Genomic DNA, 26310 nt, shown 5'->3' with positions numbered 1-26310 from the left:
GTAAAGCCATCTTCAAAGTTACGTAAGGTTGCTTAGGGCCATGTCCAGTTGGGTTTTGAATATCTCCAGGGATACAGACTCCCCAGCCGCCCTGAGCATCCGCTCCAATGTTTGACTACCCTCATTGTGAGTAATTTTTTTCTTTATAGCTCATTGATATTTCTCTTGCTACAGTTGTATCTGTTGCCTTGTATCCTGTGGTGTACCTCTGGGAGGAGGCTGGCTCCCTTTTCCTTCTAACCACCCTTCATGTGGTTGAGAACAGCAGTCAGCTTATTGTCCCCACCCCCACCCCTGCCATCCTTAGCACACTTTTCTTCAGGCTGAACAAGGCCAGCTCTTCCAGCCTTTCCTCGTACCTAATATCATCTATTCTGCTATCCATCTTGGTAGCCCTCTGCTAACCTTCCTCCACTTTGTCAACAGCTTTCTTGTATTGGGAAGCCTAAAACCAGGAAACCATGAACCAGTATATGCTAGGGGCCACCCAGCTGGAAAGCAGCTTGACACAAAAGGATCTGGGCATCCTGATGGACACCAAGTTGAACACGAGCCAGCAATGTGCCCTTGCCACAAAGGCGGCAAATTATATCCTGGGCTGCATTAGGCAAAGCATTGCCAGCAGGTGATCCTTCCCCTTTATTCAGCAGCGGTAAGGCCACACCTGGAGTACTGTGTCCAGTACAAGAAAGACATGGACATACTGGAGAGAGTCCAGTGAAGGGCCACAAGGATGATGAAGGGACCAGAGCACCTCATATGTGAGGAAAGGTTGAGAAAGCTGGGGCTGTTTAGCCTAGAGAAGAGACGGCTTGGGGGGATCTTATTAATGTATATCGATACCTGAAGGGAGGGTGCAGAAAGGATGGATGGAGCCAGGCTCTTTTCAGCGGTGCCCAGTGGCAGGACCAGAGGCAATGGGCACAGACTGAACACAGGAGATTCCATTTGAACATAAAGAAACACTTTTTTACCGTGAGGTTAACTGAACACTGGAATAGGTTGCCCAGGGACTGTGTGGAGTCTCTCTCCTTAGAGATATTAAAAAACCATCTGGACATGGTCCTGCGCAACTGGCTCTAGGTGGCCCTGCTTGAGCAGGGGGGTTTGGACCAGATGACCTCCAGAGGTCCCTTCCAACCTCAACCATTCTGTGATTCTGTGAAAACTGGACTCAGTACTCCAGATACAGTGTCACAAGTGCTGACTGGGGGGGAATAATTGTTTCCATTGACCTGTTGGCTGCACTTTTACTACTGCATCCCTGTATGTGTTGAGCCACCATTGCTGCAAAGGTGCTGCTGTCTTTATTCATCTTGTTGCCTGCCAGAACTCCCAAGTCATTTTCAGCCAAGCTGCTTTCTAGATAGTCATCCTCAGCCTGTATTGGTGGATAGGGTTGTTCCATCCCAGGTGCAAGATCCTTCATTTGCCTTTGCTGAATTTCATGAGGTTCCTGTCAGCACATTTCCCCAGCCTGTTGAGGTCCCCCTGACTGGCACATCAACTGTGCCATCTCCCCCCATTGTGGTGTCATCTGCAAGCTTGCTGAGGGTGCGCACTGCCCTGTTGTCCCGCTCATTAATGACAGTGTTAAAGGCTATTTCCCCAAGCCCTGACCCCGAGGAACACCACTTATAACTGCCCACCAGTCAGACTTCAAATCACTGACCACCACCCTTTAAGCCTGACAGTCCAACCAATCTCCTGTTTACTGCGTGGCACACTCATTCAGTTTGCAGCGTTCCAGTTTGGCTACAAAGATACTTATGTAAAGGCCATGTGGAAACCCTTGCTAAAGTAAAAAAAAACCTCATCTTCTGCTGTCCCCTTGTCCATGCAGCCAGCCTTCTCTTTGTAGAAGGTAATCCGATTGGGTCAAGCATGGTTTGCCCGTGGTAAATCCCTGCTGTCTGATCCCAGTTTTCTTTCTGTTATTCCTGTGCCTGGAAATGGCTTCCAGGAAGATTTGCTCCATAATTTTCCCTCAGACTGAGGTAAGGCTGACTTGCTGTAGTTCCCTAGTTGATCCTTTTGCTCTTTTTAAAGATGAGCCCAACATTTTAGTTATAAAAACCAATTACAACCCAAAGTAATTGCAGGAACATCTACTTCATATAAGGATTATCATCAGCTCGCTCTCTTGCTGTTGTTACTGCTGACTGGCTTTTTTAGAACAGAAGTAATTTATCGCCTTGTAAAATCCTCTGCAAAGATGTGATGCCAAATCAATTCATAACTATGAGGCTTGGGAACAATAGTGTCTAATGAATGGCTGCCTGAGCAATAAGTAATATCAGGAGAATTTTCTTCAGGCAAGCAAAATGGTTTAATGTAAAGTGGTACAATGGAGTGACTCGATGCTAATGGACTATCATTGCTTCTATTTCTCTTTGTAGTTTTATGTGGTCTTTTGAGAAGATTCACAGAAGCATTGCACACATCTTCCAGGGGGAGCTGGTGGCCAGCTTCGACGAAGAATTCCGAATTTTGTTTGCACAGTCAGAACCTCTTGTTCCTCCAGCCAATGTCTTGGCAAAGGCAGAGAACACATTTGCCATGACTCCCTTTGGCAATAACATGCCTTTCTTTCCAAAAAAAGCACCCCTGATGTTCCAGAGGGATGACAATCTTTTTCCCTCCTTTATGGACAGAGTTGATCCAGACAGGTACTTCCTGTCAAATTTCAGGCGGGATGACATGTTGCGCCATACTGTGGAGGGGTCGGCCATGCGAATGTATAAAAAGGTAGAAATGGAGAATTCTCAGATGGATCCCGTCAGGGGTTTTCTCCGTTCCAAGCAGTTGGAGTTGGATGCTTTTAAGAGACACAGTTTTGCAGAAGGAACATTTGAAAATTTTGCTTCTTCTAAACAGTATGCCAGGCAGATGTTTATGAACAATATGGATGAATTTAAAATCCAGTCTAGTCATTTTCAGAAGGATCAATTCTACCAGTACCAGTTTGAACATCCCCATCTTTCTGGCAGGCCTCAGGGACTCTTTGAGAGAATCCGAGGTGGTAGGCCAGGATTCAATGAACTGGAAGACTATGGAGAGGGACCCAGATACCCTGAACTTGAATCCAATTTTCCACAGGAGGGTTTCCCCTTGAGGCTGGATTATGTACCTTCAAATTCTTCCAGGGAAGTGAGACATGGCTCTGATCAGCTGAATCCTGCGGGCAATGGCCCGATGGGAATGATGTTAAGAAGGCAGAATATAGGACAGAAATTTATTTGCCAGACTTCTCCTACACAGAAACAAAGCCTAGAACAACGCCTGTTCTTCCAAGACAAAGATGAGGACCAAGATGACGACAAGAACACACAGGAAAATAGAACAGGTTTACGTAACTGGAGGATTTCTTCATACCTTAGTGCGTACCAGTCCGAACCAGAAGAAGGTCTTCCAATGCCTATGGAATCAGAGGCATATAATGATGTTCTTGGGGATACCCTCACAAAGCACCCCACTGACCTCATCCCAGCATTCAAATCCCCTATGTCTTTTAATAGCAAGTCACTGGGAATTGAAAGTGCCAAAGAATTTGCAGATCCTGATAGAGTAGGTGAAGAAACCCTTATAACGAAACAAGATGCCTTTAGGTCCAGAATAAATCCTTTGATCCAGAGGAGCTCAAGACTCAGGTCCTCTCTGATTTTCAGTGCTGCCAAGTTAGATCAGCCTAACACCACAATAGAAAAGGTTCAGATGATCCAAAAAGAACAAATGTCCAGTGAATTGACAAAAGACAATGAAACTATAAAGACAGCCACCTCATCTAAAGTGGCAGAACTTTTAGAGAAGTACAAAGCTGTGGGCAAAGACACAGAGCGAGCTACAGTCACTCATACAAAAGCTGTTTCCAGTTATCTGCAGGAAGAATCACAGAACACAGAGAAGAAATGTACCAAATCCGTGCAATATAAGATTCTGGAGAGTAGGATACTAGACTCCAAAGACTCCTGCAGTACTTACAAAGTACATGGAGAGGCTGACAGACCATTTGGAATGGCCTCATCAACCCCCCAGCTTGTTGACGCACTGAGTAAAGATCCCCTAGCACATATTAGCACTAAGGTGGACAAATTATCATCTCGGTTTTACCCCATAGAGAATAAACCTGCTCTTCCAGAGAAGGAGAGTCTTATATTTGTAGGAGATACTCAGAAATTGACTCTTCCAGAGAAGAAGGAAAGAGCGACATTCAAAGAAGACATTTGGTTCTTCCAGAGAAGAAGGAAAGAGTGACATTCAAAGAAGACACTCAAAAATCAGTCAATACAGAACTGAAGAAACCACAGATTAGGACAAGTACCACATCAGTTCTTGAAAACTTATCTAGAAGTCAAGGATCTGACAGCTCTCTCAATAAATCTGAGGAAGACTGTTCAAAACAAGAACAAAATCCAATGGAATTTTTAAGAAAAGGGTCACTACGGCTGAAGCAGCTTTTGAACCCAAAAGGCGAAAAGAAATTGGAGGAGGAATCCACTTCTGAGAGTGGAAAATCTGACAAGCAGGCTGTGATTCTCAAACGATCTTCCATAGGGGACTGTCAGGAAATGATGGAGGAAGAAAAAACCCATAAATTTGCAACACCACTTCCTCCCAAAAGCAGCCAGCCAACACAGGGGAGATTTCCTTCATCCACAGCTAACATCCTGTACAGCAGCAACCTCCGTGATGATACCAAGGTGATTTTGGAACAAATCTCTGCAAACAGTCAGAAGAACAGAGCTGAACTGGCCAAGCAACTACCATCCACTAGTAATCCTGATCTTTCTAAGTCAACTGCAAGTTTGGAAAGGAAAGGTGAGAAGGAGAAGAGCTGTAACATCCACAGGTCAGAGAGTTTTGGGAGCCAGAAACGAAATCTTCAGCGGCAACCATCAGAGGATAGAGATACCCTTCTGAAAAAAATGGAGAATATGCGGAAGGAGAAGCGAGTCTACAGTAGATTTGAGGTCTTCTGCAAAAAGGATGAACATACAAGTCAAAGTGAAGAGGAATATGACACAGATGCCAAAGACAAGAAGATGGGAAAATTCATGCCCAAAATCCTGGGGACCTTCAAGACCAAAAAATGATCACAGAAATACTATTTAATTCCATATAATCACTGACTGTCAAAGGGGAATGAGGAAGTAACTTGTTTATGATAGCTGTAAGCACCACAGGCAATACTCTTCATGGTTAGTGAGTGGAAGTGTGTTCAGCATTAGACTCCTACGGCACAATCTGCCCAATAAAGTAATGTGGTATCAGGCAACCTTATCACAGTATGTTTCAAATAAAATTGTTAAATGGCCAAGATGCTTAAAACAAAGAAATAAATAAGAGTCTCTTTATGTTATGCTCAGGGAATATTTTCAGCAGACAAAGCAATTCCACTTTCAGAAGAAAAGAATAAAAAATAGAAAATTCAATACTTGAGTTCAGTCCAGGAAAGAAAAATACACACAGACACACACACACACATGCATGAACTGGAAAAAGTGTTTAAAAACCAATTGTTTCTCAGGTACAGTTATCTTTTCTTTGTATCTAATAATGAATCAAATATGGGAGGCACCTTTTTGAAGGTTTACAGGGGAAAAAAATACTGTAAACAACTTTTTGCCCTTATGTATAGTTATGGTCTTGTCTAGCAGTACATGCTCAGCTTTCCTATTTACCATTTTCTAAGCCTATTGGTTCTGTTTTGTTATTAATTTGTTTCCTTATGTATAATGGAAGTACTGCTTTAGGGGGTGAGCTGAAAGAAGCAGCTCAAGGCCATAGAAAAGGAAATTGCCATGCTGTTAATGGAGAAAGCCCTGGTTTTAGAACTCCTTTGCAGTTGAGTCGGGAGTTTACTTAAGCATCTAAAATGCTGTCTTGGCCAAGTAGTAGCTTCCTTGACAACGTAACTCCAATTCATTAAGTGACTGTGGGGAGAAGGGGACGTTCATTTGTTAGCACATCTTTCCACGTAAAGACAAGGAAAGAAGGGACTCATAACAATGGAAGGAATAAGGCTGCTGGAATTTTCAAGCTCAGAATGTTTTCTCTTATGTAACTTTCTTGTAGTAGTTTGGTACCAAGCTTAACCATGCAGCTTTAAAACAGTCCAGATTAGCCTGTAGGTTCATGCTGTTGTGTTACATTGTCTTGCAGGTCAGAAGGTAGAGACAGAGGCTATCAAGGCTGTACATAATGTTTAGTTACTTAGCTGTTTGGTTTTTTTCCTCAGCTTGGACTGTCTCTGCTTGGCATCCAGCAGGATTGCCAAATTCGGATTTTTTTTTTTCCTGATCTTTGTGCCATAGTCTAAAGAGATGACAGGGAAGAATGCTCTCACATGGAACTAGGCTACCGAATTTCCCATTCCCATTAGCTTGGGTTCCTGATTACCAACTTGTGACACTAGCTGCAAGCTCAGCAAACCAGTTCAGGTACATGGCTGACAGATGGAGGCAAGAGGCTGCATCGGTTCCTGAAAGTAACTTTAGTAGGGTCTTTAAAACTTCAGGGTTTTTTTAGGATGCCAGCTCCCATGGTAGCAGGCTTTATATAATTTACATATCTGTAACAATTAATGATTATTCTACTGTTCGTTGAAAACCTTGGGAAATGAATGTGCAGAAAGATAGATTGTCTGATCTGAAAAAAAAAATTAAGCTGATTTCCATATTAATACAGATGGTGGTAAAAATCTGCAAGAATCAAGAGGAATTATCATTTTAACATGAGCAGGTAAGCCTAGAAATAAAGTTAAGAGAGGAAAAAAGGAAAAAAAAAAAGATGGAAGAAGCGACCAAAACTGGAAAAAAAGTGAAATGGGTTTCTTATGCTTATTCCATATTGTATAAATGTATACCATTTCAGATACAACCCGTAATCTGTTACATACGTACAAATTCATAAATGAATGATGTATGTATACTTATTTTGTCTGCTCTTAGTAATGAATCAGATCCAGTTATTGGTGGGTCCCAAAATGAACTGTAGCGATCAATACAGTTGTTCTCTGCCAGATGATCCAGATAGAGATTATTTTACTCTAGAGGAAGACAGGCTATGTAGATATATATCCTATATATCCTAGATATATATGCTAGCTCTATTTTGTGTAATTCTTACATTATTCCATACCTCCCCAGCCTTTCCCAAATCTACCTGCTCTAGCATCATTCTGTTACAGACAAGTTAGAAATATCTCTATAGTCACAGATTACATTAACATTTTAGAATTTTGCTGTATTTGTTTAGATTTTTAGAATTCTATCTTGCTCAGCATGGTGCGTTCAATGTAAAAGTATGTTCCTGACCAGAACTAGAATGACTCATCTCTTTTAGTGATGCGTTGATTACTAGATGTTGTAGGTGTATACAAATAGTGCAGAATAACTAATTCACTTCGTAATAACAAAAGCCATTTTAAGAACAAAAGGTTAGCATTACAGCCCATCACCTCTCGGTCTGAGACTAGCTTCACAGAGGATCTTAAACGTTGCGTTGTATCGTCAAATTGCCAGGTGCTAGGCTTTCGGTGGAAGTCACAACCCTGAATTAAGCAGTAGGCTCCCTTTTCCGTGCATGAGAACTGGCATCTTAGATTCACAAGAGCCAACACGCTGCACAGAGCACTGCCTACACAGCATGTTCACCTGTCATCGCCATTTCCTATACCCACCTGTACCTGAGATAGACAGGAAATGCTATTTTATGACTATACCAGAATAAACCAGGACTTCCCCGTGAGCTGCGTTCCCAGCTCCCTAGCATTACCAGACAAGCGTCTGTACAAGACCACACCTGGTACCAGAAATGAATGTACTTTTTTTTTTACTTAACTAGCCTTTGGTGTTTAGGTACTAAAAGATTAAATGGATATTCTATCAATGGCAGTGGTACTTACATGTTGGAATTTAGTGCCTGAATCCCCTCTGTAACTGGAGTCCCAACGTTTGGGAATAACAATCATTTATCACAGGTGAAGTAAAATTTCAGGGAGTTCTTATAAGAATTTCAAGTTAATGAGGAGAATGTACCAAAAATCAGCATTAAAACAGGAATATAGTCTTAAAGTTTACTATAGTCCCACTGTTGCCTGGTAACAACTTCAGCCTGATATTTCAGCAATATTATCTCTTGGAACATTGCTTTCTGAAAGCAAAAAAGAAATTACCATATTATTCATTGAACAAGATACCCCTGTATTTTTCCCTTTCACACACAGCAAACATTGACGGAATGACAAAGATTTACTGTAGTGCAATATAAAGTAATTATTATTACAATATTTACAATATTAAAATATTACAATATTACATGGTAGGTAAGCTATTAAATATTGTAGCAGAATCCACCTATATTTAAAATTATTTTCTACTTGATTTTAATGAAATTAAGCCAGTATTGATTATGTTCATTTACCCCAGAAGAGTCATAGAAATTAGTGGAAAACAAAATGAAGGGCTTTAAGATTATCTGTGAAGAGTTTAGTCGTCTTGGTCTTCAGAGAACAGTTAGTTACCTGTTCTGCTCAAAAAAACCCCGCATTTAGGCAGTGCACCTGAAATTGCTAAAGAATCATAGAATGGGTTGGAAGGGACCTTCAGAGATCATCTAGTCCAACCCACCTGCCTTGGGCAAGGGCATTTTTCACTAGGTCGGGTTGCTCAAAGCTCCGTCCACCCTGACCTTGAACACTTCCAAGGATGGGGCATCTACAACTTCTCTGGGCAACCTGGTCCAGTGTATCACTACCCTCATTGTAAAAAATTTCTTCCTTGTGTCCAATCTAAATGTACCCTCTTTCAGTTTAAAAGCATTGCCCTTTATTCTGTCACTACAGGCCTTGCTAAAAAGTCTCTCTCTGTCCTTCTTATAAGCCCCCTTTAAGTACTGAAAGGCCGCAATAAGGTCTACCCAGAGCCTCCTCTTCTCCAGGCTAAACAACCCCAACTCCCTCAGCCTTTCTTTATAAGAGAGGTGTTCCAGCCCTTGGACCATTTTATTGGCCCTCCTCTGGACCTGCCCTAACAGGTCCATGTCTGTCTTGTACTGGGGACCCCAGAGCTGGACGCAGTACTCCAGGTGAGGTCTCACGAGAGCCGAGTAGAGGGAGAGAATCATCTCCCTCAAAATGCTGGCCGTGCTTCTTTCAATGCAGCCAAGGATACACTTGGCTTTCTGGGCTGCAGGCGCACATTGTCAGCTCGTGTCCAGCTTTTCCTCCACCAGTACCCCCAAGTCCTTCTCGGCAGGGCTGCTCTCAATCCCTTCATCCCCCAGCCTGCATTGAGGTTGGAGTTTGCCCTGACCCAGGTGCAGGACCTTGCACTTGGCCTTGTTGAACCTCATGAGGTTCACATGGGACCTGAATATGTCTGAATATGTCTGAATATGTCTAAAGGCCCTGAATAGTATGAATATGTCTAAATACATTCAAGTATCAGAATTTTGCAGTTTTCTGTAATTTTTTGCAGTAATTCAAACAAGGAATATGAACTGACAGTATTCATTGTTCTCATGGTATGGGAGCAAATAGTGCTGTGCCCGTGTCTGGTAAGACTGGAAGGCAAAGGGATTAGATTCTCTTTCCTGTTGGTTTGTACAGAGAAAAACAGTACATTGTTCCATGTAATGAATAAAGCATTTCCCTTCAGCTGGGGTAACTGTCAAATGCCTGTTGTATTTTGCTCTCACTTGCTGTTACTGGCTCATTTAGGGGACTGATGAGATGAGCTGTACCTGACCTGGTTACAACACTCCATATTCACTGCTCATGTTGTTGGGAGGTCTTTGATATTGGAAGACACTGCAGTGCAGATTTACATATGGTTCCATAGGCCTGGGAGTAACTGCCCATTGATGCTTTTGGATCACCAGCAGCTCCCATATTTGCAGTAATCTGGAACATCTTTTTACTGGACTTCGGAAGGGGATGAACATCTTTGCTGTGAAACTGAGTACTTCTTGGATTCTGTGCGAGAAAGAAAAGCCAAGATAGTTAGTAACCTGTAATCAGCTTTTTAAAATACAAACAAGGAACACAGATTTTGCTTCAGCTGAGGAGTAGGACAGATCATGAATGTTACCTGAGTAATAAACAAAACAGACTGTTTTATAAAATCAAGACTAGGATGGTCAGAATGATGTGAGGGAGAAGGGCTTAAGTATAGGTATATCAAGAATGAGCTAGTGGCACTGGAGCAAGATACACAAACTAATCCTGCAATGGAGCAAAAGTCCAAAGGCCTTTTTGGCTAGTATCTTGTTTTCAACAGTAGTGAATGCTTTAAATATATGTACAAAAGACAGATCATCATCATCATTCCCCAGTATATCCTTCTGGCTTCTGCCAATCAAATGGCTTGGTGACTTTCTGAGTTGGAAGCTGCATACGTTTATCAGCCCCTGTGGGGAAAAGTTAGTAATACATTAATACATTACAATACATAATACATTATAATACATTTGAATCTGCAGTTCAAGAGGAGAGCTATTTCACTGCAGCTTATGCTTTGTGAACCTCTGTAGTTAACTGAAAGGCAAGAGTTTCCACTCACTATTGGGGCACTGGCTGCTGTCACCCCAGCCATTATAGGAGTCTTTCCTGGTCAAATGGCTGAGAACAAGAGTTTCATGAGCCTGACAGGATATTGAAAATGAATGCAGACTGAATGCAGAGCAAACTGGAATGTCAGAACTTTTCAGCTCCAGCTGAGGCTGAATGAGAAAGATGGAAAAGTCAACATTCTCAAGTTAACATTCTTAACATAAGATCAGCCGCAATGCTGATGACCCTCTACAACAATGACCTGTCTCTGACACTAGTCAGTATTAACCTCTCAGGGAACAAATATAAAGCACAGGGCAGGTGTAGGGTGATCTTCTCCCTGTTATGCCCTTCCAGTAACAGAAAGTTGGTCACAATTACATAAAGATTCTTCAAAATGCATTGTTCGTACATACATCTGCAAATGCAGCAATCTGCACAATCTCATATTGTGAAATAAATGGTTCCACACTTGCTCCACACTCGTGCAATAAATGGTTCCTCTCATTCTCAAAACATTTTGAATGGGATTCCAAAGCAGGGGGACTGAAAGATGGGTTGCAAGTGTGCATGTGGACATACTTGGAAGTCACTGGCAATCATGTTTCCTTTCAGCAGTTATTCATATGTATTTTCATATCACAACAATAAGAAGAGATCCAGTAGGAACAAGCTTGACTCTTAACAGTGTCTGCAGCTTGTTTCTAGCTTGAAATGGTTCAAATCATTCAGAGCTGTGTTTAAAGAAATAATTTGCTTTACAGTAGATGTGATATTGCATGCTGACACAAAGCAGGTGATCCCACCCAATTCATCATTGATAGTGGTGTCTGTCAGAAGTCCCTTCACACAACTGTGCTCAGCACACATTTTGAATGGTTTGGAGCTCCAGCACATAGACACTCAAGTATTCTTCTGTGGGGATGTGAGAAAGTCCGACAACAAACAAGTCAATCTTTAGTGTCACAAAAAAGGTAATCTGTGGTGCCTCCTTCCATATTCTTCCTCTGCCATAAGCTTCCTCTTATCACCTTGTGTTGGCTAGACTCTTCTTGAGCTAGTCAGCAGAAAACTAGCTCAGGAAAAAGAAAAAGCAGGGGCAAGGAGGTCATTTAAGAACACAATGAGGATAAGAACTTTTACAGGGAAGCGTGGCCAAGAACAGGGAAGAGGGAGGAGCAGAGAGGACAGGCCAGGACTGGAACCTTCACTGTTCAGCAATAGCAATCCATTAGGTTGATTCCAGTGCGTATTCTCCAGCTAAGTTTGGAATACCCAACAGTCTCAATTTTGTTAAAAAAGAATTTGCTACCTACACACTTTGGACAGGACAAGCCATCACTGAAGATAATGTAAAAGCAACTGATCTGTGATTCTCAAAGTCAAAGGGAGTTTGTGGTGCTGCTGATAATCTGAACAATGTGATAATCTGAAATGGTGTTCAAATCCTCGCTTGTCTGAAGTGAGAAAATTGAAAGTAGAATGGAGTCCAAAATTAGCCTGTCCTCTAGAAAAAGGGCAATGGAAAAAAAGTCATGTATCTCAGCACATCTCAAAAGACATTGCTTTAAAAGCTCAAGATGCAAAAAAAAAGTAGAGGCAGAGAATCTGCAGAGATATTTCCACTTTTCTTTTTGATTACAGTTAGCTGACATATATGATCCATTACAATTAATCTTTGTGAAAAAAAAAAACCTGCTAATGAGGCAGAGACCTAGATTTACAAAAGGGCTGTGTTACTTCATGTTCTCTGAAGTACCTAATTCCCATACTTAAATTCAACAGTCATTCACAGAACTCCTGCATAAACCTATAGGCACCAAAATACTCTTGCTGCTCAAGTCAGAGGTGATAGGGTTTTTTGAAAGACTGGGGTTACACTTAAAACTCCAGGAGAAAGTTAGTGTTTATAAACCCAGACTAGCTGAAGAGCAGCATTACATATGCTAGAGATGTAAGCTTTAAGCCACATCTGTGCCCTTGGCATTTCCTAGTGATTACTATAGATAGTCTTCCTCTCAACACTCTGCCTCATGCACAGAACTTAACTCAGGGTCATAAACCTCATTAGTAGACCACCTGAAATGTAGGTATGGCAAAACTGAAGACTGCAATATGCAAGCTCCTACATGAAACTACCCCATATTAGAGGCAATTTATGTCTAGTTATTTCCCCCACTAGCAGAAACTCTTCGGTTAGCACGCTCTTCAGCTCTCTAGTAAAGGGAACATACTCTATATAAGGCCAACCGCCTTATCAAACTAGGTTACTGGTATCATTTGACTGACACTACATACAAGCAACAAAATTGCAGGGTACATCTTTGTCATAAGTAATTTTAACTGATAAAAATTTATTAATTTCGTCACTCACAGAGCAGTATGTCTTGCCTCTTTAAGGCGAGTTCCTTTAAGTATCTTTACAAAGTTGCAAATTAAGATATTTTGTGTCTATATCATTTTGGTCCACAAAAAATTAAGGTGGTTTTTTTTTGGTAGGACTGCTACTCACATTATAAAGGTTCTGTACACTTGCAGGAGGTAGCTGAGCATTTGCATTTGCCCATGTGATTTGTCTCCCCAGTTTCCTATTGTTGGAGATTCTGACCTGTTGAGAAGGTGGTGCAGAACAGTTCCTGACCACAGCACCAGAATTTGCATTACCTGCAGTAGAAAAAACATGAGAGAAAGTAGGAAAATCATGAGGGGCCAGAACACACTGATTGAGGCAGGGACAGAACTTAAAAACTGAGTCAGACTCTGCCACCTCACTTCATCTCAAACAGACATCTCAAAAATATTCAGAATAAAATTAGAATGTAGTAGCAAACAAAACCAGTTCAAAAGGGCATGGGAAAAGATAACAGCAGTAGAGAAGCAAAGGGAAAACAGAAAGGAACATACAGTCAAGACTGAGGCAGGGAAGAGCCAAGGAGAATGTCGTACACTCAAAACTCATTCAACAGTGTTTTGTTCTTATGTCATTTTCTTCCCACACTTTCACTCTCTCATTTTGCCATGTAAATTCCCCTCATTTCTTTTTCCCCACTCAATCTCTTTTCTTCTTTTTTCCCCATAATAACGCCTCATGGTGGATTACATCCCACTGTAGGAGGGTAGTACCTACTTTGAACAGCAATGTGTGTTATGGGATTGTATATCACATTGATCTTTGATCTTTGACATAAAGTTCTTGCTAAATCTTCACTCCGGCTGGATACTTCTGTCTGGACGCTAGTTGTAGTTCCAGCATGCGCATGCAAAGTTTTTAGAAGAGGCGGTGTTGGTTCTCTCTGGCCTTTCCTGGTAGGTAAAGTCACAGAACTGGAATTTGGAAGAAGTGGCCTGGATTCAGACTGTCTTAGTTGAGCGTTTTCTCTCCCCACTTGCTCCTTTGGATGGCTATTTAGTTTCTTTTCAAGGATCATCTACAGAAAGGAGAAGTTGGTTAGACTTAACACAGCTACACAACAGAGCAGAGGAACAAAACATAAAAACAAAGTGAAAGACTTGCAAATAACTGCAATTTATTTCACAGGATAGGTAACAAGTATAATTTTAAAATTAATTTAGGGTTGGAAAGAAGATAGAAATAATATTCTCAGTGGAAAGAAAGAATAGGCTGAAGCATTAAGAAAAAGAATTGGGTGAACAGGCAATTTCAATACATCCTGAGGGAGAACATCACAAAATAAAATGGGCATTAGCCTTGGAAAAGACAGAATCTATATGCCCAAAAGGTTAACACTATGTTATTTCTTACCATCCCTTTCTAGAACTTTGCAAAGCCGATCTTTTAATGGTCAAAGCAACATTCATTCTGGTTAGTTCAAAATTATTTCTCACCTACCTCTACATGCTATTACCTAGCAACAGAATCCTTGCCAAGGTTTTGGGTCTTGGTGCAGACAATCTGCTCTCAACTTCCTGCACCACCACACATAGTCGTCCCAAATTTGACACCCTATCAGTAAGATTATTCAAAACTATTCACTTGTTTCTTAGCCTTGTACCCAGATTATCTGTGACCAATCTATTGACATTTAGAATACCTTTTCTACCAGTGCTCAGTATTCACTTTACTAATTCATCTGCTCATGACTCCTAACATTCTATCACGGTAGAGTTTATTAGTTTCCTTCTATTGAAGGCCTTAAAAGAAATTTTAAGTAGGTTCAACTTTTTAAATTCTATCTGATTTTTTCTTTCTTCAATTTTAATTGCTGTTAATAGAAGCAATAACTATTTTCCTCTCTCTTTGGGAAGGTGGCCACCCTTATCAGTCTTCCTCAGTGTTGTATTTTCTGATCACTAAGCTTCCTTTTCAGTCTTCTCTTCCCACTGTCATTCTTTCCAATGCCTGTTTTACTACATTTACATCCCAACTCCTGCTCTTCTCACCATCTTCCAGTTCCTTTGCCTCATAACATGGCATTTACGTAATTTTTTTCACTGTAAAAAGGGAAAAAAAAAACCCCAAACTAAGCCAAAACCAATTTCTCCTCCTGAAGGCTTGATTTACTTCCACTTTTCCTGCTCCTCATATTTCATTGTTAGAGCATTCACTCCAGCTATCCTCCCCCTACCGCCTCAACACCACCATCCAGATCAGTTAAGTGTCTCTCATAATTAGTTCTGATTTGTGTTTATCTTTGTTCTTCTTTCACTTCTTCAGACATTACTCAAATTTTCATAAAAACATAGAATGGTTTGGGTTGGAAGGGACCTTCAGAGATCATCTAGTCCAACCCACCTGCCTTGGGCAAGGGCATTTTTCACTAGGTCGGGTTGCTCAAAGCTCCGTCCACCCTGACCTTGAACACTTCCAAGGATGGGGCATCTACAACTTCTCTGGGCAACCTGGTCCAGTGTATCACCACCCTCATTGTAAAAAATTTCTTCCTTGTGTCCAATCTAAATGTACCCTCTTTCAGTTTAAAAGCATTGCCCTTTATTCTGTCACTACAGGCCTTGCTAAAAAGTCTCTCTCTGTCCTTCGTATAAGCCCCCTTTAAGTACTGAAAGGCCGCAATAAGGTCTACCCAGAGCCTCCTCTTCTCCAGGCTAAACAACCCCAACTCTCTCAGCCTTTCTTTATAAGAGAGGTGTTCCAGCCCTTGGACCATTTTATTGGCCCTCCTCTGGACCTGCCCTAACAGGTCCATGTCTGTCTTGTACTGGGGACCCCAGAGCTGGACGCAGTACTCCAGGTGAGGTCTCACGAGAGCCAAGTAGAGGGGGAGAATCACCTCCCTCAAAATGCTGGCCATGCTTCTTTTGATGGCTTTCTGGGCTGCAGGTGCACATTGTTGGCTTATGTCCAGCTGTTCCTCCACCAGTACCCCCAAGTCCTTCTCGGCAGGGCTGCTCTCAATCCCTTCATCCCCCAGCCTGTATTGAGGTTGGAGTTTGCCCCGACCCAGGTGCAGGACCTTGCACTTGGCCTTTTTGAACCTCATGAGGTTCACATGGGCCCACTCCTCGAGCTTGTCCAGGTCCCTCTGAATGGCATCCCTTCCCTCAGGTGTGTCAACTGCACCACTCAGCTTGGTGTCACCTGCAAATTTGCCGAGGGTGTGCTCAATCCCACTGTCTACAAAAAAAGTGCAGCTTTTTATTTTCCTTTTGATCTTATTGCATATATCAAATGGCATCAAAAGTACTATCTTTCCTTTTCCCTGTACAACTAAAGATTTTGCATCAGCTTTTTTTAATTTATTTGCTTTTATTGCACCATTTCCTGATTTTTCAAGTACTACTATTTCCCGACGTTAATGCATGCAAAATATGGCTCCTAAAACATCACTGTGCTTTGTTATTAGTACATCAGCTACACTGATCCTTCACTCGTTCTTCCTCCTCTGTCAATTAATTATTCTGAAATCTGATAGTTCTGTGTATGTGGTGCAACATGCAATGGCACTTGACTATGCTCCAGCAAAAAACCTGTGGTAACAGCTTGCCTGCACACCCACAGTGGAGCTCAGAAAGATAATGGCAGGATGGGGAGCCCAAATAATACTCTGCCAAGCTACTCCCTGGCCTATTCACAGAAGCCATCAGCCCATCAAAAGCCCATCTGCACAGGCTGAGAGGAGCACAGGGATGCACTATGGCAGGTGGGAACCCAAATCAAGGGCTTCTCAACACCTTGTCTGGGCCCCTGCCAGGGCTGTCCCAGCAAAGCCATCAGCACCATTGTCCAGGCATGAAACTCATCGCAGTGAGTCATCAGTATTCCTCTGGATCACCTTTTGGATGGCTATTTAATTTTTTTTCAAGGTCCATGGTGCCAGCAATTGAAGAGAGTGCAGGTGTGCGAGTGATTGCTAGCAAAGATCAAGTCAGACTAGTTGGTGAACAGATCAAGTGGCCTGGGAGCAAGGGGGTGAGTTGGTCTCTAAGGGCCAGCCCTGGGTGTGAGAGCACCTGTGTGTCTCTAGGGGTGAGAACACTGGGGGCCTGGAGGAGGTCGGCTAAGGGACCTGGAAAATCCTGACCAGCTGTTTGTCTGCAAGGTCTGTACCAGCAACTGGAGTAGGGCTGCAGCCCTGGGGGGTTGTATATCCAAGTGCCAGCAGCTGAGGAGACTGGGATCCAGGGGCCAGTTACTGAGCAGACTGAGTGTCTGAGACCAGCTGCTGCAGGGATCCACCTTGTACATATGTATATATATTCTCACGAGTGGATTTCCATCTTGCTCAGCCAGAGAAGGGAGCAGGATGAGGCTGTTGGTGCTGTCTATGTTTGTGTGAGTGCTCCGAGTGCCTGTTTGTGATCCATGTGGCCAGCCATGTATATATGTAGTGTGTATGCGTTTTCTGTGGGAGTGTGCCTACTGAGAACACATCTTCAGCCTTGCTACTGGCTGACCTGGGGACATGGAGTGGCAGCAGCCTCGCCTCTCTTGGACTGTTGGATCCAGCATAATATATTTTCCTCTAACACAGTCTTTCTCAGACATCATGCTTTACAGACTTTTCCAAGTGGGAATCCACATTTAAAGACCTCTCAAAAATTACAAGAGTGTGGAACTGACTGATAAGAAATACCAAGATGTAACTGTAAGCATGTATGGAAAGCCTAGGGGAATGCAAATAGACGAAAATGACAGAATTCATTAAGTGTGTGCAAGAATGGCAGGTTACCTGGAGGATTAGAATTTCAGAAAATAGGATAAGAGAAAGTACCTCATATAATTTATTTCGATATTCTGCCACAGATAGTTGGATATCATCACCTAAAGGAAGAATCACATCATAATCCAGAGAAGGCTCCCTGGCAGGACAGTGAAACCTAAGAAGATGATAACACATAATGTAATTCACTAAGACTAAAAACAGCACCACAGGTTAATATAATGTTAAAAAGGATTGTTAAATCATCTAGTGTGACCTCTACTGTAAATAGAATTAGAGAAAATTAAGAATTAGCTTTGTCTTTTTTTTTTTCTATCATGCATATAAAGAAAATTTGTGCCAAGGGCAGGTCTATAACATCTCAGAAGACATCAGGGGAAACTGCACATTGGTATTACTCTCACCTTTTCACATAAGGATGCTGCAGAGCCTCCTCTGCTGTGAGTCGTTTATCAGGGTTAAATACTAAAAGTTTCTTCAGAAGATCCAAGGCAGGCAATGGAGTAGAGGATGGTAAAATCTCCTCAAATGTTACTCGCTGCCTAGAAGTCAGAAAACAATGATATAAGCTCCCAGTGTCTAATTCACAGTGAAGGCATGAATTAGAGTTCTGGAAATCACATCAAGGTGACACCTGATTCCAGAGTTTGCTCACAAATAGTGTGTCATAATCCTGGAACACTCTAAAGGATAGGCCTGTGAGTACGGTAAAGTCTTTTACCCCTTTGATTAGGTTTGAATGCCTCCCTCCTAGTGCTAGGAATCTACACGAAGTGCCTAACTTGCAAGTCTAGTCTTTCTCTTGTTTCAGTGGAAATAGGGAGAGATATCGGACAGTATCAGACACAGGGGAATAACGAGTCCTCTGGACAAAGAGTCCTTCTTTTGTTCTTTTGACAATGCAGGAAGCCCGAACTCCTAACTTGGATGTTTCAGTTGAACTGTTAAAGATCCCATGAATCCAGCCCTTAGACCACAGAAATATATTTCTGTATAATTTGCATTGAGAAGATTAAGTTTAAAAATCTGATTTTGCATTTCGAAATCCTAAAGACAATTATTAACACAATGAACATGAGAATATCTAATCCATTTTAAAAATCAGCTTTAAAACATGATTTTTACTCATATTTTAAAAAATTTTGTTACTCCATGACAACATTCTTTTAGTTTAGAAAAATGATCCATCAGTGAACATAGTATTTGGACTAAGTGGCTCAGAAAAAATCTTTTCCGTTTTGAAGACTAAGATTTCACTGGCTCTTTTACCTAGCTGGAGCCATCTATCAGAACTTAGCCACGCAACTTTCACATTTTTTGGGTTAAAAGAAAAAAAAAAAAAAGAAGATAACACCCGAAGAGTAGGGCTGTCAAATAAAAGTGCATTTCAGCCAGGAATGAATGGAGAGTTCCAATTGCTGTCTTTCACTACTCAGAGAAGGGTTACAGAAATGAGAGCGCTATTCTCAGAGGTGCTGTGGTAGGTTGACCCCGGCTAGCAGCTAAGCCCCCACTCGCAGCTACACCAAAAGCCCACTGGTACCCTTTTTGGTCCCTGAAGTAGCCTATCCTGATGTAGTCCATGCCGAGGATGCACAGAGCCTCCAAGTCAGTCACAGTAGGATGCTTTTGCCACTTATTGCTTGTTAGAGTCACTTCAGCGTCCAACACAGATAACTGTTGGGATTATCCTGTTGCTCCAGAAATCCAGGTGGGTTCTGTCCCGTTTGTATCCTGACGGCATTAGGGTCACTGAGCACTGGTGTCCAGCAGAGCCTTATACTCCTGTGGGTCCAATGTGCCAGACTATTGAATCCATACAGTCCAACAAACCCAGTTATGCCTTTCCTCTGCCTGGCTGGAGGCATGGCCCCTCTATTCCTCATTACCCGACTCCTGTAATTACAAACCAGGATCAGAAGTACGATCAGTCCTTCCACTGTGTCTGGGGAATTGCTCAACAGCAACTGGAGTAGTCATCTTCCTGAATGGACCCTTTTTGGCTGCTGTTTTTCCTTGCAATTCACATACACAAGCTTCTAGGCTTGAGATAGATGCACCGTCCCACGTCCTTCCCATGGTCATGCAGATAGAACCAAAGGGTGGCATGCACGGTTCCCTTTCCTTTGAGCAGAGAAAGGCTAACTCCATGTGACACTCTTGATAGCTAAGACACCAACCTGTATGGGTGAGGAGGAAAACATACTCTCTTTGAATTTGCTGGAAATTTTGGGACAGTTTTTCCTACAGCTGAGACACAGGACCATAGGGTTTGGGAGGTGGAGAGATTCTCTTTGCATTGCCAGAGCTGGCCAGCCAGTCTGTCCACAGTTGGTGCCTCAATGTCTGTACAATTATTGTCAGGGTGCTGACATACAGTGTTGGTGTGCTCTGTACAAACTTTTGACCATGTGCACTAGACTTCACGTGGATCTATGGAGCCCTGGTTATTGCCCAGGTTGCTGTAGATCACTTCCACCACCAATTCCCTAATGCTTGATATCTCCCTCAATGGTGGTCCACTTGCCTCAGTAGTTTACAAGATCTTCCTTGAGAGGATACCTTGCCTTCACGCTTGACAGAAGTTATCTCCAGAAGCTGCAGATTGTTGCCCCTCTTCCAATCCCTTCATCGGTTTCCCGGTCCTTACTGAGAGATCCCGGTTGCTGGCTTTCTTACCCTCTAATTCCTGACTCAGCCCCAGTATCCTAAGCATCAGAGCAACCAGGTGATAATTTGCTCACCTAGATGACAGCTGTAATTTTTCCATGTATCTTGCGGCTCGTTCAGAGATAGGGACTGTGTGGTTTCTGCACTCATTCATGACTTCTGTCTCTTCCCCCTCTTGTTCTTGTGGCTGCTCCACTGCCGAACAGGCTGCCTTTTCTGATTCTTCCTCCTGCTCCCTCTTAGAAGCTTCTTCCTCCCTTACTAACCAAGTTGAGTTCCTCTTCCATTGTTTAGGAGCAACTGTTTTCGTCGAGGGTTGGGTCTCTGACTTAGCCACAGTGTCCATTTTCATGCCCTCAGATCCAGAGACCCTTTCACGCCGCTGAGGTCGGTGTAGGCCAGGCCCCAGCGCAGTGTGAGAAGTTGGCATAGACAAGGCATCCTTTCTTCAAGTGTTTTGTCACTTCAACAGGATGCCGTGCTTGTTTGGGTGTGAAGTCTCACATCATTGAACATGAAAATTGCTCTACGTCCCTGCCCAAATTCTCCTATGCAACTTGTGACCTATGACCTGACCACCTCAGGACATATCCCTGTGTGGCATTCACAAATAGTTGGTTATCCTTAGGAAAAGCCAGAATCAGATTCTTCACATATACCAATATGAGCATTCTAGTTACCCAAGGATGTTCAAGAAACTGAAGAGCTGTTGTAATAAGGCAGAAAAAAATCTACCCCAGGAGAGAGGAAGGGGGAGGTACCATTCTTCATTTCCTGTATAAATTGGCTCTTGGATGAGAAAAGGAAAATTTCTTAATTGTCTCCACAAGACGGTTCCCAAAGTACTGGGACAGAATCAATGCAGCGCCTAAATACCAGATTAGGCTCAAGGCCAGTGCTTTTGTCATAACTCTCCCAGGCAAAACACAAAAAAGTGCTAAACAGCACAGCAAACTGCAAAAGCTGAAAGCACCCACCAACAAGTCCTCAAATTTGATATACAGCAAGAGGGGGAGCATGCCATGCACCAGGTAAAGGAACAAATAAACCAGTGTAGAGAACAAATATATCAATATTATGACCAACAACAGCTAAACAGGTGTAACTACTATAAATTCCTGTCTAGTACACTCCAATCAAATCTATTGTCAAACCACTCTGGCCCCATGTTGGGCTCCAAAAAGGACTCTGTCTGGTTGACAGCGGCTGACAGCTAAGACCCCATCCAGTTACTCACTCTCTTCCCCTCAGCAGGATAGGGGAGAGAATCGGAAGGGCAAAAGCAAGAAAGCTTCATGGGTCGAGATAAAGATAGTTCAATAAGTGGAGGGGGGGGGGGGGGAAGGGAAAAATGGGAAAAAAACCAACAAGTTGTGCAAAAGCAATCACTTACCACCAGCAGACCGATACTCGGCCAGTGTCCAAGCAACAGCTACTTTGGAGAAATTCCTCCCCACCCATTTTATCGCTGAGCATGACACTATATTGTATGGAATATCTCTTTGGTCAGAAGGGTCAGCTGTCCCAGCTGCGTCCCCTCCCAGTCTCTCGCCAACCCTTAGCCTACTCGTTGTGGGGGCAGAGTGAGAAACAGATGGCCTTGATGGCTGCTGTGCAAGCATTGTTAAGCAACAGCTGAAACACTGCTGTGTTGTCAACACTGTTCTGGTCACAAATATAAAACACAGCAGCATATGAGCTGCTATGAAGTAAATTAACTTCATTCCAACCAAACCCAGTACAGGTACACAGCAAAAGGATGAGAAGCAACATTCACAAATTGCATCAAGGGAAATTCCTATGGGATACTGTGGCCATCCACTTCCCCCTGACAAGGTCAAACACACATGCCATGCTGACAGCTGAATCAGCCCTAAACTACCTGGCTGCTGTGCTTTAACCCGTCAGGCAGCCAAACACCACACAGCCACTCGCTCACTCCCCTCCACAGAGTGGGATGGGGGAGAGAATCGAAGGGAAAAAAAAAAGTAAAATTTGTGGCTTCAGATAAAAACAGTTTAATAGAACAGAAAAGGAGGGGAAAAAAAAAAATGATAAAAGAATATACAAAATGAGTGATGCACAATGCAACTGCTCACCACCCGCTGACCAATGCCCAGCCAGTTCCTGAGCAGCAGTCACTGCCCCCCGGCCAACTCCAGCTTATATACTGAGCATGATGTCATACACTATGGAATATCCCGTTGGCCAGTTTGGGTCAGCTGTCCTGGCTGTACCCCTTCCCAGCTTCTTGTGCACCTGGCAGAGCATGGGAAGCTGAAAAGTCCTTGATTAGCGTAAGCACTACTTAACAACAACCAAAACATCAGTGTGTTATCAACATTCTTCTCATACTAAATTAAAAACACAGCACTATACCAGCTACTAGGAAGAAAATTAACTCTATCCCAGCCGAAACCAGGACACTGGCATAGATTGATACAGGAATCCTGGCATTCCTTTAAAGGGAATAATGCTCCAGGATGCCAACTGAAGAAGTCAACAAAAGTCAGGATGAAAACACATATGCTGTTCATGTGAACAGCAAGGGACCTGCTAGAGCTTATGGTTTGAGCCACCCTAACCTAAATCTATAAAAACACATCAGTAAGCATTGAGAGAACTCATACCACACATAGCCGGGCTATGCATATTGCAGACTCCCCGATGAGAAGGGATGCCCACTAGTATCATGACAGATACGAGTAGTGAATACTTAGAGACTGGTAAGTAATTTGCTATGGCCATAAGATAGTGTAAGAGCATTAAGTTTACTAATGTTTACTAATTAGGTATATAATAAATGCAGAATTATGTGGTAGTCTGTGTACATAACTGGAGGATCCAAAAGAACCATTACAGACACAAGGAAAAAAAACTTTTAAAAAGTCACAGTGAGAGTCGTTAAACAGCTGGAATGAGGCTGTCAGCCTGAATAGATTCAGGCTTTCCAGGTGTGAACCAATGACATCAGATACCCAAATGACTCAGGATAGGAAAATATTCTAATTTTGAGAATGTACACATGACAATAGCTGGCAATGTAGGTCCAACCTCATTTTGTTTTGTTATTCCCAGATTAAGTCATTAGTCTTCTCATCTTTTTTTTTTTTTTTTCCCCAAATTTTACATCCCTTCCCTAGAGGTAGGTGAATCCGCAAAGAGCAGAAATAATTTCAACTGGTGAACACTGGAACTTTAGGGGAACTTTTTGTCAACATCATACAGTAGACTGTTGAATTCTGAGACACATTGAACATACAAAGCTTACCGGGAACACATGCGGTTAATAACTGAGGCCCTGTAATCTGATTGCATAGCCAAAATATCTGCAATAATGAAAAGATACTGTTAATGCCAAGATTAGGATTACCGGAGCTACACAATTTATGAAGGAAAGCAAATATTTGGTATTAACACAGGAAATTATCCTAATAAAACTCAATGGGAGATCTTACGGAAAGGGGATGGAATATTTACTCACAAATTTTCTAAGCTGCTTTTCTCAATTCCTATTCATTCTATGATAGATTTCATAAACTTGCACTCTTATACCCACATACGCAGAAGCACCAACATATCTGACACCAAATGATCTGGCCAGGATCACTTGTGTGGGACACAGAGAACAAGGGATACCAGCTATTGATTTCCTCATCACATCCGCTGGGGTTCTTTTGATTGGTGACGATGAACTGTTTTCTGAACATATCTGTCATATTCTCAGAGTCAACAGTTGCTATGGAATATTTTTTTGCTTCAGAATCTTGCTTCTTTGGTCCCCGTAAATCCTAGGCAAAGTTGCTCACAGGTTGGTTTTCCTTGTTTGCAGTAATGTTTTGAACAAGTGTCTCTTTTCACTTGTTTGCCTAATGAAAAAGAAATTGTGCCTGTGATATGCTGCAACCTTGCAGCCATTGTCCTGTGGTAAGGGTACAGGGCCTTCTGCTAATGAGTCATTTGTGCTGTGGTCTTGTCTTAGAGTACAGACCTTCTGGTTATGACATTATCAACACACTCCTCAACTGTATTGTTGAGAATGGAATAGCATTTTTTGTTATTAGTGCTGGCTATTATTCTAACTCCTGTTTTGGTGTTTTCACACACACATTTCCATTCATATTTCATTCACAGCAACCAAATCTCTAATAAAAACTATAAATAACTTTAAGCTTGAATGGAATTCTCCAAAACTGTGATGTCCTTAAACTGAAGGAAGTTATTTTACTAAATCCTATTTGCCAGCTCAGTTAGAATATATCAACATGTTGTAAAAGTTTATAAAGTGTATGGGCTGTTAGACTGGAACTCATAGAAGAAATCATAATAATAATAATCCCTTTTGGATTTAACATATATTTACTCTAGCTTTCACTTCTCTGTTTAGATTTCCAGACCGAAAAGTTCAATTTACCTTTACTATGCAAGTCCCACTGAAGTACAATACTCTGTTTTAAACTGTTATCCTCTTATAAATCTCAAAAATGTTTTGAAGGCCTGGTTCTTGTTTCTCATCTAATCAAGTATGGGCTTATTTTCCTCTAAGACTAACATTTCACAATTAAGTCTTTCATTTCCTTGGAAAGATGTCAGAACAACTCACAAGAGACACCTTCTTCCCTGATCCAGCTGGCTGCTTTCTTTCTCTAAATACCTTTCCCCATAGAAAAGTCCTACCTTCTGGGGATTTTTTTTTAATGACCCTCAAGATCTGCTCTATTTGATTCACCGTTGATGTTCCAGGAAAAAGAGGTTTCCCAAGTAGCAGCTCTCCCAGAATACAGCCAATGCTCCACATGTCTACACCTTTAGTGTAACTACAAATAAGAATAGAACAGAATCAAGCAGATATTTTTCTGTACCTGGTATTCACATCATCTACGTTAGCTTATTTTGCTAGAAAAACAAGCTTGATGACTCTTTGAATACGAATGCTCACAGGTTTTAACTATAAAGTGAATGAGATTTGGGAATCATGAAACTGGCAAGCATAAAACAGCAAGGAGATTTATCCTACTAAAAGTCTATTCTAGGAAACCATAAAAGGAAATATATTGAAGGTAAATGCCAGGACAAGGTAATATATACTTTTCATATGACCAACAGTGGAGATACAAGTTGCTGTTTGGAAACAACTGACTTTTCAGGGCATAATATATCTAGAAAGCAGTTACAATTACTTAAGCAAAGTAAATGCCAAACAATGGGTAAAAACATCCACATTTCAAATTTGGGATGCTAACCCAATCTATATTTATTTTCTACTCTGATCAATAAGATTTTGTATATTTAAGTCAAAAAAAGGACTAAGCCTGACTAACAGGCAGGTGATTTAACATTCGATTACAGAATATTTTCTGAAGGTCTATCAAAAAACTCTGATTAAATTTGGAGAAGAGGACTAAGGTACTCAACCAAATTTTGTAAAGATGCAGATTTAAGGGGAGAAAGAATAAGTCTAGTGGGAAAAAGAATGACAAACAGATGAGCCGATAATGTATGTAAATGGACAATCTAAGAAGCCAGGAAGGAAATGTACATGTAATGAGAGATTTTTATGTTGCAGAACTGAAGTTTAAATGCATATTCAGAAAATGCACTGCTGACATGACATTACATCTGGTGACATCTAAAACAAAAAGATTTAAGACTTTTAGACAATAAATTTTCCCAGTGGTGAAGAAAATTACAGAATCCCATCCCTTCGCTCATATTAAGCTGTTACCTCTGAGAGGAAAGTAAGATCTCGGGGGCTCGGTACCAGCGTGTTGCCACATACTCCGTTAGAGCAGGGTTGCCTTGGTCCTCATTCATCTGACATAAAGAACGGGCCAGCCCAAAATCACAAAGTTTAACAAAGCAGTCTGCATCCAGCAAGATATTTGAAGGCTGAATTGAACAAAGGAAAATTCATTAGCTTTTAGCCCCCTGAGCTGGAAGACAGGGGCG

General features: G+C 41.9%; 2 protein-coding genes across 2 annotated transcripts in view; one reads left to right on the top strand and one right to left on the bottom strand.

Moving 5' to 3' along the window:
- The window catches only part of FAM83H (family with sequence similarity 83, member H), an 8441-nt gene extending 3348 nt beyond the window's left edge, over nucleotides 1–5093 (top strand). The window contains exons 4-5 of the mRNA XM_009582274.1: nucleotides 2400–4208; nucleotides 4256–5093. Of these exons, the coding sequence (XP_009580569.1) occupies nucleotides 2400–4208; nucleotides 4256–5093 (2647 nt within the window). The remainder of the gene's footprint in view (nucleotides 1–2399; nucleotides 4209–4255) is intronic.
- A 4676-nt stretch (nucleotides 5094–9769) lies between these two features.
- Nucleotides 9770–26250, bottom strand: LOC104080025 (mitogen-activated protein kinase 15-like; the record flags this gene model as incomplete). The annotated part of the gene is made up of 8 exons (XM_009582275.1): nucleotides 9770–9976; nucleotides 13065–13216; nucleotides 13680–13980; nucleotides 17743–17848; nucleotides 18096–18233; nucleotides 23633–23690; nucleotides 25039–25178; nucleotides 26087–26250. Coding segments are annotated over 8 exons (1266 nt in total), but the record flags the coding sequence as incomplete, so codon positions are not given.
- Nucleotides 26251–26310: the final 60 nt, after the last annotated feature.

This window comes from Fulmarus glacialis, unplaced genomic scaffold (genome assembly GCF_000690835.1).
Source record: "Fulmarus glacialis isolate BGI_N327 unplaced genomic scaffold, ASM69083v1 scaffold1697, whole genome shotgun sequence".
In the NCBI taxonomy this organism is placed as follows: Eukaryota; Metazoa; Chordata; class Aves; order Procellariiformes; family Procellariidae; genus Fulmarus; species Fulmarus glacialis.
This window is presented reverse-complemented; position numbering and strand designations above follow the sequence as displayed.